The sequence below is a fragment of the Phoenix dactylifera genome, chromosome 7 (genome assembly GCF_051530095.1).
Source record: "Phoenix dactylifera cultivar Ajwa chromosome 7, Ajwa_hap1_PhDact_Kaust_v1.1, whole genome shotgun sequence".
NCBI classification, from domain to species: domain Eukaryota; kingdom Viridiplantae; phylum Streptophyta; class Magnoliopsida; order Arecales; family Arecaceae; genus Phoenix; species Phoenix dactylifera.
This window is the reverse complement of record NC_143196.1, coordinates 10782724-10799643: the sequence shown is the minus strand read 5'-3', so window position 1 is coordinate 10799643 and position 16920 is coordinate 10782724. Positions and strand designations below refer to the sequence as shown.

The 16920-nt window shown below is 43.6% G+C and overlaps 2 protein-coding genes and 1 non-coding gene across 3 annotated transcripts; all 3 read right to left on the bottom strand.

The window, feature by feature from the left end:
- Window positions 1-543: 543 nt before the first annotated feature.
- Window positions 544-14540, bottom strand: LOC149753144 (uncharacterized). Its single transcript, XM_089924125.1, has 3 exons — window positions 14508-14540; window positions 14126-14397; window positions 544-1129 (listed from the first exon to the last, which is right to left on the bottom strand). Exons 1-3 carry the CDS (start codon window positions 14538-14540, stop codon window positions 544-546), a joined length of 891 nt encoding a protein of 296 aa, XP_089780251.1.
- On the bottom strand, window positions 4875-4981 carry LOC120109382 (small nucleolar RNA R71). The gene has a single exon (XR_005510289.2). It is a non-coding gene; the product is annotated as a small nucleolar RNA R71 (small nucleolar RNA).
- A 1524-nt stretch (window positions 14541-16064) lies between the features above and the next one.
- Window positions 16065-16544, bottom strand: LOC148702907 (uncharacterized). The gene has a single exon (XM_088700828.2). The coding sequence runs from the start codon at window positions 16542-16544 to the stop codon at window positions 16065-16067; it is 480 nt and encodes a 159-aa protein (XP_088556954.1).
- Window positions 16545-16920: the final 376 nt, after the last annotated feature.

Genomic DNA, 16920 nt, shown 5'->3' with positions numbered 1-16920 from the left:
CCGCATCGGCTCAACGCCAAGCTCATCGGCAGGCGGTCCCAGGCTACCTTCCAGAGAAATAGTGCAACCCTCTGGTGTAGCCCAAACCTCCATACCCAGCCACAATCCCTACCCAGCTCTGACTCCTGCTGGATAACCCGAGAAACATCACCAACCCTGACCCTGGCCCTGCAAGTGGTGCTCCATACCCTGACATCTGGACCTGCTGATCCCGAAATGGGAAGAGCACGAACCCGCTCTGCTAAGTGCTCCCCGAACAACTGGCCCAGCCTGTCGGCGTCCCACTCTGCCTCCCCGGCCTGAGGAGGTCGCACACCCGGAGCCCCGCCGTCCCCTGATCGCTAATCATCGTCGGTCACAACCTCCACGGAAGTGCGTCCACCCATGGGTCCTCCATCACATCTATGCTCCGTCCATCGCCAATCAACCATCTAGAATGTGCCAGGGCCATAGGCACATACCTCCCAATCTCCTACCACATAAAGGAACTCCTCCGACCGCCCACCACCGGTCCAGCTAAGCCTGCCCGACAATATCTACTTATCATGACCTGACTCCATAATCTGCATGGTCCAGAACAATCTGCACTGCCCGCCGCGCCAGGAGTGCCTCTCGCCTCACTAGAAGTGACTGCACCCCCAAACCACCCTCACTTAGAGGCAAGCAGACTCTCTCCCAGACCACCAGATGTACCCCATGGCCCCTCCAGTAGGAAACCCACAGGAAACGGCGCATGAGCCGCTCTATCCCCACCAGCACCGTCTTCGGCACAACAGTATGGGCCATAAGATAAACAGGCATAGAACAAAGAACTGACCTGACCAACGTCAACCTACCCATCATAGAAAGTGATGAGACCCTCCAGCCCTCAAGTCTACTCTGCACTCTCTGCACCAACATGGAGCACTCCGCCCTCCGCAACCTCCTTCCTGTAATGGGGACTCCAAGGTAGTCCAGTGCCCCCTCCTGCTCCTGCATCTCCAATATCGCCCTAATCTCCCGTCGCATCCTCCGCTCCGTGCTCGAGCTAAAGTGTATAGATGACTTCTGGGGATTAATTGTCTGCCCAGACGCCGCACAGTACTCAGTCAACACTCTCTGGAGGGCTTGAGCGTCCGTCGCCCTCGCCCTGGCAAGCAGCAGACAGTCATCTGCAAAAAGTAAGTGAGAGATGGGGCGAGCCCCAGGGGTTGGACTGTAAGCATCTTACTCCCGGCTCTCGCAAGCTATATGTAACGCACGAGAGAGTACATCGGAGCAAATGATGAACAGATATGGGGACAAAGGGCATCCCTGGCGAAGCCCCATAGTAGCTCGAAAAAAGGGCGAAGGCATACCATTGACCAGTATGGAGAAACTAGGTCCCTGCACGCAGCCAAGTACCCAATCAATCCAGGTCGGATGGAAACCAAAACTCTCCAACGCCCATCTGAGAAAGTCCCAGCGGATCCGGTCATAAGCACGCTCCATGTCCAGTTTCACTGCCATCAAACATCGCCTCCTCGAGGCTCGCTGTAAATCTCCCATCATCTCCTGAGCTAGCAAAATGTTGTCTGATATACTCCTTCCTCCCATAAACGCTCCCTGTTCCTTACTAATTGATGAGAGTACAAAAGTATAATTTTCATATTATCTTAATTAGTATTATAGTTAATTTTTATTAATAAAATTAATTAATTAATGTTTTATTTGTGTTTGAGTGAAATTAATCCAAGAGACCCAGTAACTCTGGATTTGAGCCCAATGCCTAGCAGCCCAAGCTCAATAAATTTTCCAAACATCCACAGCATGGGGGCTTTGAAATTTTCCAATTTCCCAACCGACCGTGGACCTCCATGCACATGCAAACGGGCTCTTCAATTCCAAGCATCATGGCATCTCATCCAAGGGACCTAAACCAAATCCAAGGGACTTAAATCAGACCCAAGAGACCTAAGCTAAACCAGCTCTTCAATTCCAAATGGCATCTCATCAGCATCTTTCCGTTTTCCTGTTTCTTCCCAGCTCATCCAAGCGTGGAGCGTGCGACGGAAAGGGAGGAGGCCAGCAGCCATCGGAGGAGAAGAGTCCCAAGCCGAGTCTTCTTAACTTCCCAAACGTCTGCAACGTCCCAGCATTCATCAGAGTCCTTCCGTCTCCCCCGTTTCTTCTCAGCTTATCCACAAATCCAACATCAATGACTGCAGCTCAAACTTCTTCAATGTTCAAACTCCTAACGCCGAGGAGCTTCCCAGCATCTTCCAACCGTCCGAGACCTCCCAGCACATGCAATCGGATCATCCATTTTGGAATAGAGCTTCCAGCCGAGGAGTCTTCTCAACACCCCAACGGCCATCCATGTATTCCATGCATCCGATCGTTTTCCAGCCGTTCCCAGCAAATTAATTCCATCCACGAGGAGTCTTCCCATATTCGCAACTCCCTCCACCACGCATCTCAGCCGCGTTTCATCCGGCCTCTTCAACATGCTATAAGAAGGCAGCCGAGCAAGCAACCGGGAGGCGAGAAGGGAGCATCTCCTCTTCCAATCTTTCCAGCCGGACGAAAGGAGGGAAATCAGCCGACGAGGAAGGAGAGAACCACACGGTGGAGGAAAAGGAGGAAGCGAGGGGAAGCCACGGAACCAGGGAAGCCAACATCCATTTCTTTCCCAGCCGAGCGAGAGAGGAGAAGAGGCCACGGAAGGGAGGAAGCAACCGGGAGAAGAAAACAGAGCATCCTGTTTTCTGAACCAAAGAAAAAAAAAAAAGGAAAAAGGGATTTATGTTTATTTTAAGTTATTCTTTACAATTCCTTTTTATAAAAATGTTTTCATTTCATATGAGTAGCTAAATCTTCTCTAGCTAAGGCTAGGGAAAAGCCTAGCAATTTCTTCATGTATTTCATTTAATCATCAATGGGATTTTAATGTTTTTCTTTTTGATTTATGGTGCAGTAAATTTATAGAAATTATTTCAAACTTATATATTTTTTTTGATTTGTTATTTTCCCCGGGTATAACAGATGCTTAGAAATCCCTGTAGTTTAAAATAGAATTACTGTAATGCTGCCCATAAAACTAAATCTATTTAACTGAGATAATAGATGATTTTAAGAAAACCATGATGAAGTGCTAGGCTGAATCCTGATGCCTTAGTTATATTTTGTCAATTCGAATATTATTTAGCCTTTAGTTTTTGTTCACTGTCAAATCTCTGTGGATTCGATCTCGGTCTCACCGAGAATATTACTTTGCTACACCCTATACTTGGGGTATCCTACGTTTAATTTTCTTTTTTAAAAGAGCAAGATTAAAATCGTAGCAAGTTTTTGGCGCCGTTGCCGGGGATTTGCAACGTGCGAATGAGAACAAGGCTGCAAATTTCAATTTTTAATTTCTAGTTCTTCAATTTTTCTTTATTTTTAACACGGCTGAAATTTCAAATCTTTACAGATTCAAGGACGACAAAAAAGCGGGACCAGTAACGAGGAAGATCAAGATCAAATTTTTGGATTCCCGGAGTGAACGAACTCCGGCCGTGAGTATTTAAATTAATTTTTCTGTTTTGTTCATACTAGTCCTATTTTTCCTACATTAGAATTTTACTCTTGTTTAAAAAAAATTATTAAAAAAAATTATTAATTAAAATAATAAAATAATAAATAAATAAGAAGAAAAAAAAATTAGCTAGTTTGCTTGATCAACTATTCAAATGCAATTTAATGTCATGACATAAAATGTTAAAAATCTTCTTGATTGTTGCATATAGTATAAAGCATTTGCATAAAATAATCTAAGGGCTGAACCCATTAACAAGATAAGGTCGGGATTTCATCACTCGTCCTTAGCCCAAAAATCATCCAAGTGCATAAATATCCTAAGCCTAATTAAAATCAACTAGACGTTGGCCCCAAGGATAATCGAGCTCAATAGGACGAAGACCACTGAAAGTTGCACCAATTTCGCTCTATGACCCCGGTCGATGTCTAGGCAAGCTTTGTCCCTCTAAGTGATTAAAGGGAGACAGTTTCTGTTCGAGGAAAGTGGTTTTTAAGTGGGACCTTTGCTATACGCATCGTGACCCCTCCACTTACCTGCGAGCTTACCTGGTCGATTAGGTTATCAGACCGGATTGGAGGCTTAAGTGTACTCTTCAAACCAGTTAGGAGCTGTCTAGAAATTTTTAGGAAAACATTAGAAATAAGGGTGCTATGCTTTGATACTGTTTGATTGTGAATAATTTTAGTAGTAGGGTGTCAATATTCATAGCTTTAGGTAATATTCATACTCATCCAAAACTCTAAAATATATATATATATATACAAAATAAATAAATAAATAATTAATAATAATAATAATTAAAAAAAAAGTCGACTGGTTAATTGGTCAGTATATGCGGTTGTGGCAAAGAGATAAAACAAATAGATTATTTCGAGTTGAATCAAAAGATAAAAATTTAATTGTTCAAAATTCAAATAATCAAATGGAAGATAATGGTAGTAATCAGGGAGATAATGAATTTCAAGATGACTTACCTATTAGAACGCTTCGTGATTATCTACAACCCACTAGGACCAGTACCCCATCCTGTATGGTTATTCCTACTGCTGCAGGAGCTTTTGACATGAAACTAGGAATAATCCAATTACTTCCAAAGTTTCACGGACTTGATTCTGAAAGTCCCTATTTGCATCTGAAAGAATTTGATGAAGTATGTTCAACACTTCATTTCAATGATGTCACTGAAGAGGTAGTTAAGCTTAAGTTATTTCCTTTTTCTTTAAAGGAAAAAGCTAAGTCATGGTTACACTCCTTAAGGCCTAGGACCATAGCTACCTGGCAAGAAATGACAAGAGAATTTTTAAAGAAATTCTTCCCAACACATAAAACAAACACACTTACAAGAAATATCATGAACTTTGCACAAAAAGATGGAGAAACATTTTTTCAGTGTTGGGAAAGATTTAAGGACCTTCTCCTTGCTTGCCCACATCATGGATATGAAATTTGGAGGGTCATTAGTTTCTTTTATGATGGTTTGTCCTCCAATATGAGACAATTTGTAGAAATGATGTGTAATGGTGAATTCATGAGTAAGGAACCAAATGAAGCTTGTGATTATTTTGATCTTTTAGCAGAAAATGCACAAGCTTGGGATACAACAGATAAAAATGAAAAATCAAAAATAGCACCTAATGCAAAAGGAGGAATATATCTTATAAAAGATGATAATGATGTCAATGTAAAAATTGCTAATCTGACTAGGAAGGTTGAAGCCATGGAATTAAGCAAAGCCAATATAGGAAAAGCACAAACTATTGTTGAAAGTATATGTGGAATTTGTGAGAGTAATGCACATGTAACCAAGGATTGTCCTACAATTCCTGCTTTTCAAGAAGTGTTGCATGATCAAGCAAATTTCACCAATACTTATAAAAGACCATTTCCAGAAACATATAATCCTAGTTGGCGAAACCATCCTAACTTTAGCTGGAGACATGGACCCACTGCCAATGAATCTCAAGGAAATTCTGTTCCTACTCCTTATGTGCCACCACATAGGAAATCCCTTGAAGATACTTTGCAAACCTTCATGCAAGGGCAGACTCAAATAAATCAGAATACAATGCAATCACTCCAAGAACTTAAAAATTCTGTAGGTAGAATTGAGGCTCAACTTAATGTTAGGGAAAGAGGGACATTTCCAGCCCAACCTCAATCTAACCCAAAGGGTCAACATGAGGTCCATGAAGCAAGTTCATCCCAACCTAAATTTGAGCAAGTAAAGTCTGTCACAACCCTTCGGAGTGGAAAAATAATTAACAAAGAAATTCCAACAAAAGATGACAAACCTAAAAAATCTATTGAAAAGAATGATGAAGATGATAATGAACAAAATGATCCAATACTGCATCACAAGATAGTTGCTCCATTTCCTCAGCGCTTGCTTGCAGCTAAAAAAGGAGTACCTGATCAAGAAATTCTGGAAATCTTTAAACAAGTAAAGATTAACATTCCTCTATTAGATGCCATTAAGCAGATTCCATCTTATGCAAAATTTTTAAAAGATCTTTGTACCATAAAGCGAAAGCTTTACGTACAAAAGAAAGCTTTTCTAACTGAACAGGTGAGTGCTATTCTCAAACACAACACCCCACCTAAATATAAAGATCCTGGTTGTCCTACCATATCTTGCATCATAGGAAACTTCAGGATACAACGAGCCCTTCTGGATTTAGGTGCTAGTGTTAACTTACTGCCCTATTCAGTTTATGAACAATTAGGACTTGGTGAACTAAAACCCACCAAGGTTACTCTCCAACTTGCTGATCGATCTATAAAGATACCAAGAGGAGTAGTCGAGGATGTACTTGTCCAAATTGATAAATTTTATTTTCCAGTCGACTTCATAGTATTAGATACCCAGCCTGTCATGAACTGTACCACTCCAATACCTGTCATTCTAGGCCGCCCATTTCTAGCTACTTCCAATGCTTTGATCAACTGTCGAAATGGAATAATAAAAATGTCATTCGAAAATATGACTATAGATTTTAATATATTTAATATTTGTAAACAACCCGATAATGACAATGAAAATGATGAAATTCATGGAGTTAATCTGATCGACTCCATTGTAGAAGATGCTCTTGTCCCATCTCTTTCTTCTGATCCTTTAGAAACATGCCTCACTCATTTCGGAAATACAGATATCAACCAAAACTTTAGAGAAATCAGTGCTATATTAGATTCAGCTCCTTTGTTGGATACAGATAGGTGGAAATCTCGTTTTGAAGAATTGCCCACACGCAACAATAGTCCTCTACCATCTAGTGTTCAAGCACCCAAACTTGAGCTAAAATCTTTACCATCTGAGCTAAAGTATGCATACCTTGGTCAAGAAGAGACCTTTCCTGTGATCATATCATCCCAACTCGAACAAAATCAGGAATTAAAATTATTAGAAATTCTCAAGGAACATAAGGGAGCATTAGGGTGGACAATTGCTGATATCAAGAGAATTAGTCCCTCAATTTGCACTCATAGAATCCACTTAGAAGCTGATGCCAAACCTTCTCGTCAACCTCAACGTCGATTAAACCCAAACATGAAGGATGTGGTTAGAGCAGAAGTTCTGAAACTTCTGGATGCGGGTATGATCTACCCAATTTCAGATAGTAAATGGGTAAGTCCAACCCAAGTGGTCCCGAAAAAATCTGGTGTTACTGTAGTCAAAAATGCCAACAATGAATTAGTTCCAACTAGGGTCCCCACTAGTTGGCGTGTATGCATTGACTATAGGAAACTTAATTCTGTCACTAGGAAGGATCATTTTCCTCTACCTTTTATTGATCAAATTTTAGAAAGGTTAGCAGGTCATAAATATTATTGCTTCCTAGATGGCTATTCAGGTTACAACCAAATTGCAATTGATCCTGAAGATCAGGAAAAGACCACTTTTACATGTCCTTTTGGCACATTTGCTTACAAGAGAATGCCTTTTGGATTATGTAATGCTCCTGCAACCTTCCAAAGATGCATGCTCAGTATTTTCTCCGACATGGTTGAGCGCTTTTTGGAAGTTTTCATGGATGATTTTTCGGTTTTTGGCTCCTCTTTTAAAAACTGTGTGGACCATTTAAGACTAGTCTTAATTCGGTGTGAGGAGAAGAATCTAATCTTAAACTGGAAAAAGTGCCATTTCATGGTAACTAGGGGAATTGTTCTCGGGCATGTTATTTCATCTGAAGGAATTGAGGTAGACAAGGCTAAAATTGACTTAATTGCTAACTTACCCAACCCAAAAACTATCAAAGATATACGCTCATTTTTGGGTCATGCAGGATTTTATAGGAGATTCATTAAAGATTTTAGTTCAATATCTAAACCCTTATGTAATCTCCTTCAAAAGGAAACCCAATTTGTGTGGTCTGAAGAATGTCAAAGAGCTTTTGATAAACTTAAAAGCTTGCTGACCTCTGCTCTCATCATGCAACCACCTGACTGGTCGCTTCCTTTTGAAATTATGTGTGATGCTAGTGAATATGCAGTTGGGGTAGTTCTAGGGCAAAGAAAAGAAAGGAAGCCTTATGTTATCTACTATGCAAGTAAGACTTTAAATAGTGCACAAAAGAATTACACCACTACGGAAAAGGAACTACTTGCTGTAGTATTTGCACTAGACAAATTTAGGTCTTACTTGATTGGATCCAAAATCATTATCTACACTGACCATGCTGTCCTTAAGTACCTTCTTTCAAAAAAGGATGCTAAAGCGCGTTTGCTTAGGTGGATCCTTCTGCTCCAAGAATTTTTTCTAGAAATAAGAGATAAAAAGGGGGTAGAGAACGTAGTAGCCGATCACTTGTCCCGTCTCACTCTTCCAGATTCCTTAGACAATTCACCCATAAAAGACACTTTTCCTGACGAGCAACTGTTTGAGATCACATCTTCACCCTGGTTTGCAGACATTGCAAATTTTCTAGTCACAGGTGAACTACCAAGTCATTGGAATAAACAAGACAAAAGAAAATTTTTGACTGAAATAAAAAATTTTTTCTGGGATGATCCTTATCTTTTCAAATACTGCCCAGATCAAATTATTAGGAGATGTGTACCTAATGACGAATTTATTAGTGTGATTTCCTTTTGTCATTCTGAAGCTTGCGGTGGTCATTTCTCTGCTAAGAAAACGGCTGCAAAAATTTTACAGTGCAGTTTCTATTGGCCCACCTTGTTTAAAGATTCCCATAACTTTTGCAAAGCTTGCGAGCGTTGTCAAAAGTTAGGTGGGATAACTCGTAGGAATATGATGCCCCTCAACCCAATTTTAATTATCGAAATATTTGATTGTTGGGGAATAGATTTTATGGGCCCATTTCCTCCTTCATTCGGAAATTTGTACATCTTAGTAGCTGTGGATTATGTCTCCAAATGGATTGAGGCAATTCCTTGCAAACATAATGACCACAAAACTGTTCTAAAATTTTTAAAGGAAAACATTCTTTCCAGATTTGGAACACCTCGAGCCATCGTCAGTGATGGGGGTTCACACTTCTGTAATAAGCCTTTTGAGGCTTTAATGCGAAAATATGGGATCACCCATAAAGTCGCCACCCCTTATCATCCACAAACAAGTGGACAAGTTGAAGTATCCAATCGATCAATTAAGAATATTCTGGAAAAAACGGTTAACCCAAATCGCAAAGACTGGTCTTTGCGTTTAACTGATGCACTTTGGGCTTATCGTACTGCTTTTAAAAGTCCAATTGGTATGTCTCCGTACCGTCTTATTTTTGGCAAACCTTATCACTTGCCTGTGGAATTGGAGCATAGGGCATACTGGGCTATTAAGAGATTTAATTTTGATATGGATAAGGCTAGTGCACTACGCAAACTTGAACTTAATGAACTAGAGGAAATCAGGAATGAAGCATATGAGAATGCTCGAATTTATAAGAATAAAATGAAAATCTTTCATGATAGAAATATTATGAGAAAAATATTTGAGCCTTCCCAGAAAGTTCTATTGTATAATTCAAGACTTCATTTATTTCCAGAAAAATTGAGATCTAGGTGGACTGGTCCATTTATAGTTAAAACTGTTTATCCGTATGGAACCGTTGAGATAGAGAATCCAAACACCGGTAATATTTTTAAAGTAAATGGCCAACGTTTGAAGTTATTTTTGGACAACTTTACCCCAGAAGTTGAATCGACCAATCTGGGAGATCCTGTTTATCAGGATTGATCTCTATATCTGCTAGAGATCCTTTGTTTGTACATAATTTTTCTTTCTTTCATATGACAATTGGTGAGCAACAACAGTGTGCAGTCATTCTATCAGGTAAATTCCAACCTTCAGCCTTATTATCCTTCATACTATCATATTTAATGCATTCATGTTGAAACATTGGGGACAATGTTGAATTTAAGTTGGGGGGAGAGATTACTATATTTTTCTATATATCATACCAATTGTCATATATGTCAAAAAAAAAAAAACTCTATTTAAAAATATATATATATATATTTATATATATATAAATAAAAAATAATACAAAAATATAATAATAGTAATAATAATAACAAACATATATTTTGTTGCATTTAATTACCACTATATTTTTCAAAGAAATAAACATGTGCAGCTATTAAGGCAAGGAGCATATTATGACTTATTAGAGACCTATTATTAGATCCCCACACAAGTATTCAATGACAATAGGAAAGCCTCAGGAGTTCACTTGTGTTACCTATTTATTTGTTGATCTTATTCGCAAAAGAAGTACGAGTGTCCTTATCTTAAAATTCATGATTTGGTTTTCACATAAAGATTGAGTTTGAAATTCCCGGCTAGATCACCTGGGTGCCTTATGTTCTGACCTTGGTTGACCTATAGTCACAATACAGTCACGTTACATAAAAAAAATAATAAAAAAAAATAATAAAAAAAAAGAAGAGAGAAATAATACAGTTTGTCTTCACTGAGTAACCGGGCCTCTTGCCTACAAAGCAGCAAGTGTTCGCGTAAAAAGGTGAAAATGACTGAAATAAGTGACTAGTCTGGCCTCGTGGCGTAGTCTGGTTCGAGTAATTAAGTCCGAGGGGTGTTTCACCTAATGCCTTGAGCCAACTGGATCAAGAGTCATTGACCCAAAGCTCGTTACATGGACCTTACTAGAGCCTAATGGAGTTGGACTGTTGTAGTCACTATGTAAGAAAAATAATAATAATAATAAAAAAAAATAAATTAAACATGAGTAAGTTAGTTAAACTTAAACCAAGTGACGTGTGGATGACTGGTTTGACTCCATTGTTTTAGAACTCTGTGTACCTGGGATGTCTAGTTGGGATTGATAACTTCATTTTTATATGCGAACCATTCTGGATAAATAACATGTGATATTCAGAAAATTTAGTGGATCGGGAGCTAACAAATAGTAGTTAACATTTGTGAATTTGAGTAGTGCACGTAGAATTCAAAGGGTACCCAATTGTGGTGGAGGTATAGGTATTCTGAGACGTCACATTTACATTTGCCTTAAGAGTTGCTATGTTTTAAAGTATCTTCTAACTTAAAAACGATGTTTGTGGGTAACATCACTGCAAACCCTCACGAGACAACACTCGTCCACTAGGGTAACCTAGGGGTTTAACAGCTTGTTGCACGTGCTAAGTGCAATCGTAATGCTCTACGAAAGTGAGTATTTATTTTAATTCATGCATATTGATATATATATTAATAAAATAAACAATACTTTTGCACCCTCATTTTATCATTTTCACACTAAATTGCTAGAGACTAGCAATAAGTTAGTTGGGGGGTGTGATGAGAGTACAAAAGTATAATTTTCATATTATCTTAATTAGTATTATAGTTAATTTTTATTAATAAAATTAATTAATTAATGTTTTATTTGTGTTTGAGTGAAATTAATCCAAGAGACCCAGTAACTCTGGATTTGAGCCCAATGCCTGGCAGCCCAAGCTCAATAAATTTTCCAAACATCCACAGCATGGGGGCTTTGAAATTTTCCAATTTCCCAACCGACCGTGGACCTCCATGCACATGCAAATGGGCTCTTCAATTCCAAGCATCATGGCATCTCATCCAAGGGACCTAAACCAAAACCAAGGGACTTAAATCAGACCCAAGAGACCTAAGCTAAACCAGCTCTTCAATTCCAAATGGCATCTCATCAGCATCTTTCCGTTTCCCCTGTTTCTTCCCAGCTCATCCAAGCGTGGAGCGTGCGACGGAAAGGGAGGAGGCCAGCAGCCATCGGAGGAGAAGAGTCCCAAGCCGAGTCTTCTTAACTTCCCAAACGTCTGCAATGTCCCAGCATTCATCAGAGTCCTTCCGTCTCCCCCGTTTCTTCTCAGCTTATCCACAAATCCAACATCAATGACTGCAGCTCAAACTTCTTCAATGTTCAAACTCCTAACGCCGAGGAGCTTCCCAGCATCTTCCAACCGTCCGAGACCTCCCAGCACATGCAATCGGATCATCCATTTCGGAATAGAGCTTCCAGCCGAGGAGTCTTCTCAACACCCCAACGGCCATCCACGTATTCCATGCATCCGATCGTTTTCCAGCCGTTCCCAGCAAATTAATTCCATCCATGAGGAGTCTTCCCATATTCGCAACTCCCTCCACCACGCATCTCAGCCGCGTTTCATTTGGCCTCTTCAACATGCTATAAGAAAGCAGCCGAGCAAGCAACCGGGAGGCGAGAAGGGAGCATCTCCTCTTCCAATCTTTCCAGCCGGACGAAAGGAGGGAAATCAGCCGACGAGGAAGGAGAGAACCACACGGTGGAGGAAAAGGAGGAAGCGAGGGGAAGCCACGGAACCAGGGAAGCCAACATCCATTTCTTTCCCAGCCGAGCGAGAGAGGAGAAGAGGCCACGGAAGGGAGGAAGCAACCGGGAGAAGAAAACAGAGCATCCTGTTTTCTGAACCAAAGAAAAAAAAAAAGGAAAAAGGGATTTATGTTTATTTTAAGTTATTCTTTACAATTCCTTTTTATAAAAATGTTTCCATTTCATATGAGTAGCTAAATCTTCTCTAGCTAAGGCTAGGGAAAAGCCTAGCAATTTCTTCATGTATTTCATTTAATCATCAATGGGATTTTAATGTTTTTCTTTTTGATTTATGGTGCAGTAAATTTATAGAAATTATTTCAAACTTATATATTTTTTTTGATTTGTTATTTTCCCCGGGTATAACAGATGCTTAGAAATCCCTGTAGTTTAAAATAGAATTACTGTAATGCTGCCCATAAAACTAAATCTATTTAACTGAGATAATAGATGATTTTAAGAAAACTATGATGAAGTGCTAGGCTGAATCCTGATGCCTTAGTTATATTTTGTCAATTCGAATATTATTTAGCCTTTAGTTTTTGTTCACTGTCAAATCCCTGTGGATTCAATCTCGGTCTCACCGAGAATATTACTTTGCTACACCCTATACTTGGGGTATCCTACGTTTAATTTTCTTTTTTAAAAGAGCAAGATTAAAATCATAGCACTAATAATGATAGGCAACAAAGTCTTCATTCTCCCAACCATAAGCCTCGCCACTACTTTATACAAAGTAGTACATAAGCTAATGGGCCTATAGTGGCCCGACTCCGATGCATCCTGACGCTTCAGGATCAAAGTGATATAAGTAACCTGCCAGTCATCTGCCATCACTTCATCTGCCATCACTGCCCGACTGAAATATAGCTGCACTGCCTCCACTATTGATCTCCGAATGATGCTCCAATATCTCCGAAAGAAGAAGGGCGGAAATCCGTCCGGTCCTGGGGCCTTGTCCTCTGCCAAGGCCCATACCGCCTCTTGCACTTCTGTATCTGACACTGGCTGAATCAATGCTACATTATCTGCCTCCTCAACTCTGACTGTCGGCCTAGGGAGCTGACCAAACACATAGGACCCCCCTCCCTCCGTCCATCTAGATCTAAAAAAATTGAACAACACCTGTCTCACTGCAGAATCCTCCTCCACCCGCTGGCCTGCCCCAACTCTCAGAGATCGTATCATGTTCCTTTGCCTCCTGATGACCGTCGATCAGTGGAAGAAGCTAGTGTTCTGGTCCCCCTCCTTGACCCACTGTGCCCTCGACTTCTGCCTCTAGAAAGTCTCCTGCTGATGCAACAGCGAGTGGTGAGAAGACAAGTAACGTCGTAGGTCCGCCATCTCAACCTCCTCAAGCTCCCCATCTCGATCCTCCCTCCCCTGGAGATCTGAAATCAACACCTCCACCTCCTCTAGTTGCCGGAAGATGTTGCCTACAACCTCCCGGTTCCATCTACGGAGACGGCATTTAGTGAGCTCCAATCTGCGTGACACCCTCTGCATAGCATCCCCCTACACCGGCATGCCCCAAGCCTCCCTGACTACTTTCCAAGATTGTGGGTATGACAACCACAGCTTCTCAAATCCGAAAGGGCTATAATGACTGGAGCACGAAGCTGTAGAAATCAAAAAAGGACAGTGATCTAAGGCAATCCGGGCAAGATGACTAACCTGATAGGATGGGAATCGCTGAATCCAATCTGGAGATGCAATAGCCCTGTCAAGCCACTCCCACACTCTCGCTCGTCCAGACTGATTGTTACACCAAGTAAATCACGGTCCAGAGAAGCCAAGATCCACTAGACTGGTCACATCCAGAAACTCTCGAAACTCCCTCCTGTCTACTGAATCAGAGTAGACCCTACCACCTCGTTTCTCGTTGGGGCTCAGGATACAGTTAAAATCACCCATCACCATAGTCGGCACTCCCTGAGTCAACAAACCTGTCAGCTCGTCCCAAAGAGTTCTTCTTGTCCGGTAGTCAGTACTAGCATAGACCCCACACAGGACCCACGGAGGTTCATTTGGTTCCGAGATGACAATCACAACCTGTTGAGAATAATTGCGAAAGACATCTACAGAAGCCACCCCCCGCTTCCACAGCATCAAGATACCTCCAGACAAGCCCTGAGACTCTACTACAAAGGATTCCCAATCACCTGCCAAACGCCGTTGCACCCGGCATAACCCATTGCCGGACACCCGTGTTTCACAAAGAAAATAAATCTCGGGGCAATGAAGCTGAACTAACTTCTTGAAGGAAGACAAGAATGAGGGCTTAGCCGCCCCCCTACAATTTCATGCTAGGATCTTCATTTAATACTGTGGAGTAGAGATTGGCCCTGATCCTGTGGGCTTGTCACTCCCTCTGCATTAGGCCTATCATCTTCTCGAGGCTCCCCACCTCCCTGAATCACAGCTCGCAGGAGGTCCACCACCTTACCATGGTCTTGAATGGGTGAGCTGGAACTCTGTCCTGAACCCCCTGGAATGCCCCTCATCACCACAGGCGAGTGCTTTACCGGCGCTTCCAGTGATCTGGGAGCTTCCTCCAAGTCCCCGATCTCAATCTTCCCCATCCTTCTTGGACACGGTGAAGAAGCCCCCCCTCTCTGTGATGCCCTTGCCGAGGGCACCTCCCTCCATTGGTGTGGGTCATCCTTCAGGCCCTTCACCTTGGTCGAAGAGTTACCGCCACCTCGAGCCACAGCCGCACGCGATGGTGGAGCCCCGTCTGCCGCCACCGGCCCTCTCGACGTGGGTGTGCCACCCTTGGCTCGTGATACCCCAGCAGCTCCGTCGACCCGTGGGCCCCCGCCCGTCACCGGTCGATTGAGGGCTCTCGCCGGCGGCAGAGAGGCGCTCCGGAAGTGCCTCTGTCCTTCCTTCCGCTGGCGCAGTCGCGGATCTTCGAAGGAGGATGAAGACACCGATTGGGAGAGGTGGGTCGACTCAGTCCTACCCGCCCCCGAGTCCCTGGTCGACTCGGCCGGGCTCCTAGCTCGCTTCATCGGGCTTAGGCCTTGTCCACAGGCCAGCCCGGTCAAAGTAGCCAGGCCCGTTCCCACCTGGCCCAGCCCATCATGAATTGGCAGACCCAAGTTTGGGCCCGGGTCCAGCCCATCCAACTCGGCCCGCCCTGGCTCGGTTCGACCCAGCTGGCCCAATTGCACCGATTGGCCCGTCCTTCCGATGGATTCCGAGTCCAACCCGGACCCCGCACCAAGTTGGGTCAGCTCGGTGACCATCGCCGATCCTCCCGTCGCTTCCTTCTCCGGCGACCTCCTCCTAGCCAACTTAGTTGGCTTTTGCCATCCATCCTGTCCGTAGGCGACTCCGGGAGATTCGGTACAGCAGTAGGGGACCGCGGCCCCGACTTAGAGGGCTCCTGCACCGGCGTTCGGTCGGCCTTCGGCGTGGTAGGCTTCCTCACCGGTTTGTTCACCTTCGGCTGCCATATCTTGGTGGTTGTCAGCCATGGACCAAATGGGAGCCGGCTTCCCAAACCGTCCCCCTCCTTCAGCTCAGCTATCGGTACCTGGGGGGCTCCTCCATCCCTGTCGGCTGAGCGCGATGATCTCCCAAGTCTCTTGACAGCACCGGAGTTGTGGAAGGGAAAGTGCAGGCCCCCTCTCCGTGCCCCAGCCGGGCACACTTGTAGCAAAAGGCAGGCAGGTTTCGTAACGGAAAGCCTGCCAATGTAGGTCGGAGCCGACCTAGATGAATGTCCCAGGCCGGATCGGCACGCACACATCCAACTCCACCTTGACACGAGCGAAACCCAGCTTCCGACCTTGGTCGGTGACTTTATCCAGCGCCAAGGGACGGCCAGCCTTCACCGCAATGTCCCAGATCATCTCCTTCATCCAGTACTCCATCGGCAGACTTGGCAACCTAAGCCAAACCACTGCTCGGCTCAACTGGTTGGCTCCCGGAACGAAGTTTGGCCGCCAGTGCTCCATAGCCAGGAGCTGGCCTGCCACCATCCATGGTCCGGCCTCCATAGCCGCCTCCCGTTCCTGCTCACTCCGAAAGCAAAAGGCAAAGGTTTCGTCCGCCATCATGAACTCCTCGACGTCGTAGTCTAGTTTTCCGGCCGCCCGCAGCTCCCGGCTGATCCATTCCACCGGCACTCGGCGGCCCAAGCTGCGCATTATCACCACGGTGTCTCGCCATGCCGCCCTAGCCATCTCCATCTTCTCCGGCGAGATCTCCACCACGTTCGTGAACCGCCGTTTCAGGGTATCAAGCTCCACTGTCGAGATTTGGTGGTTGGTCTAGGTCGGCAGTTTCGACGGACCCTTTGCCACATCCACCCACGTCCGGCCCTTCTCGGCCGCCTTCAGATGAGGCTGCGCCCCCTTGCCGCCCGGACCAACCTCCACCTTCTTCGATCAGCTGGGCCGCGCGTCGTCATCTTCCACTGTAGCACAGTGTTCGGTGAAATGTTTCACCGATAGCATGAAAATAATGCACCTTCCAACCCAAAGAAAAAGTGGACCCACCCCCCCTTCGCTCCCACTAGGCGTTTGGGGAAAATCCCCACCCGCGGCACGAAGTTTGGAGCACCTA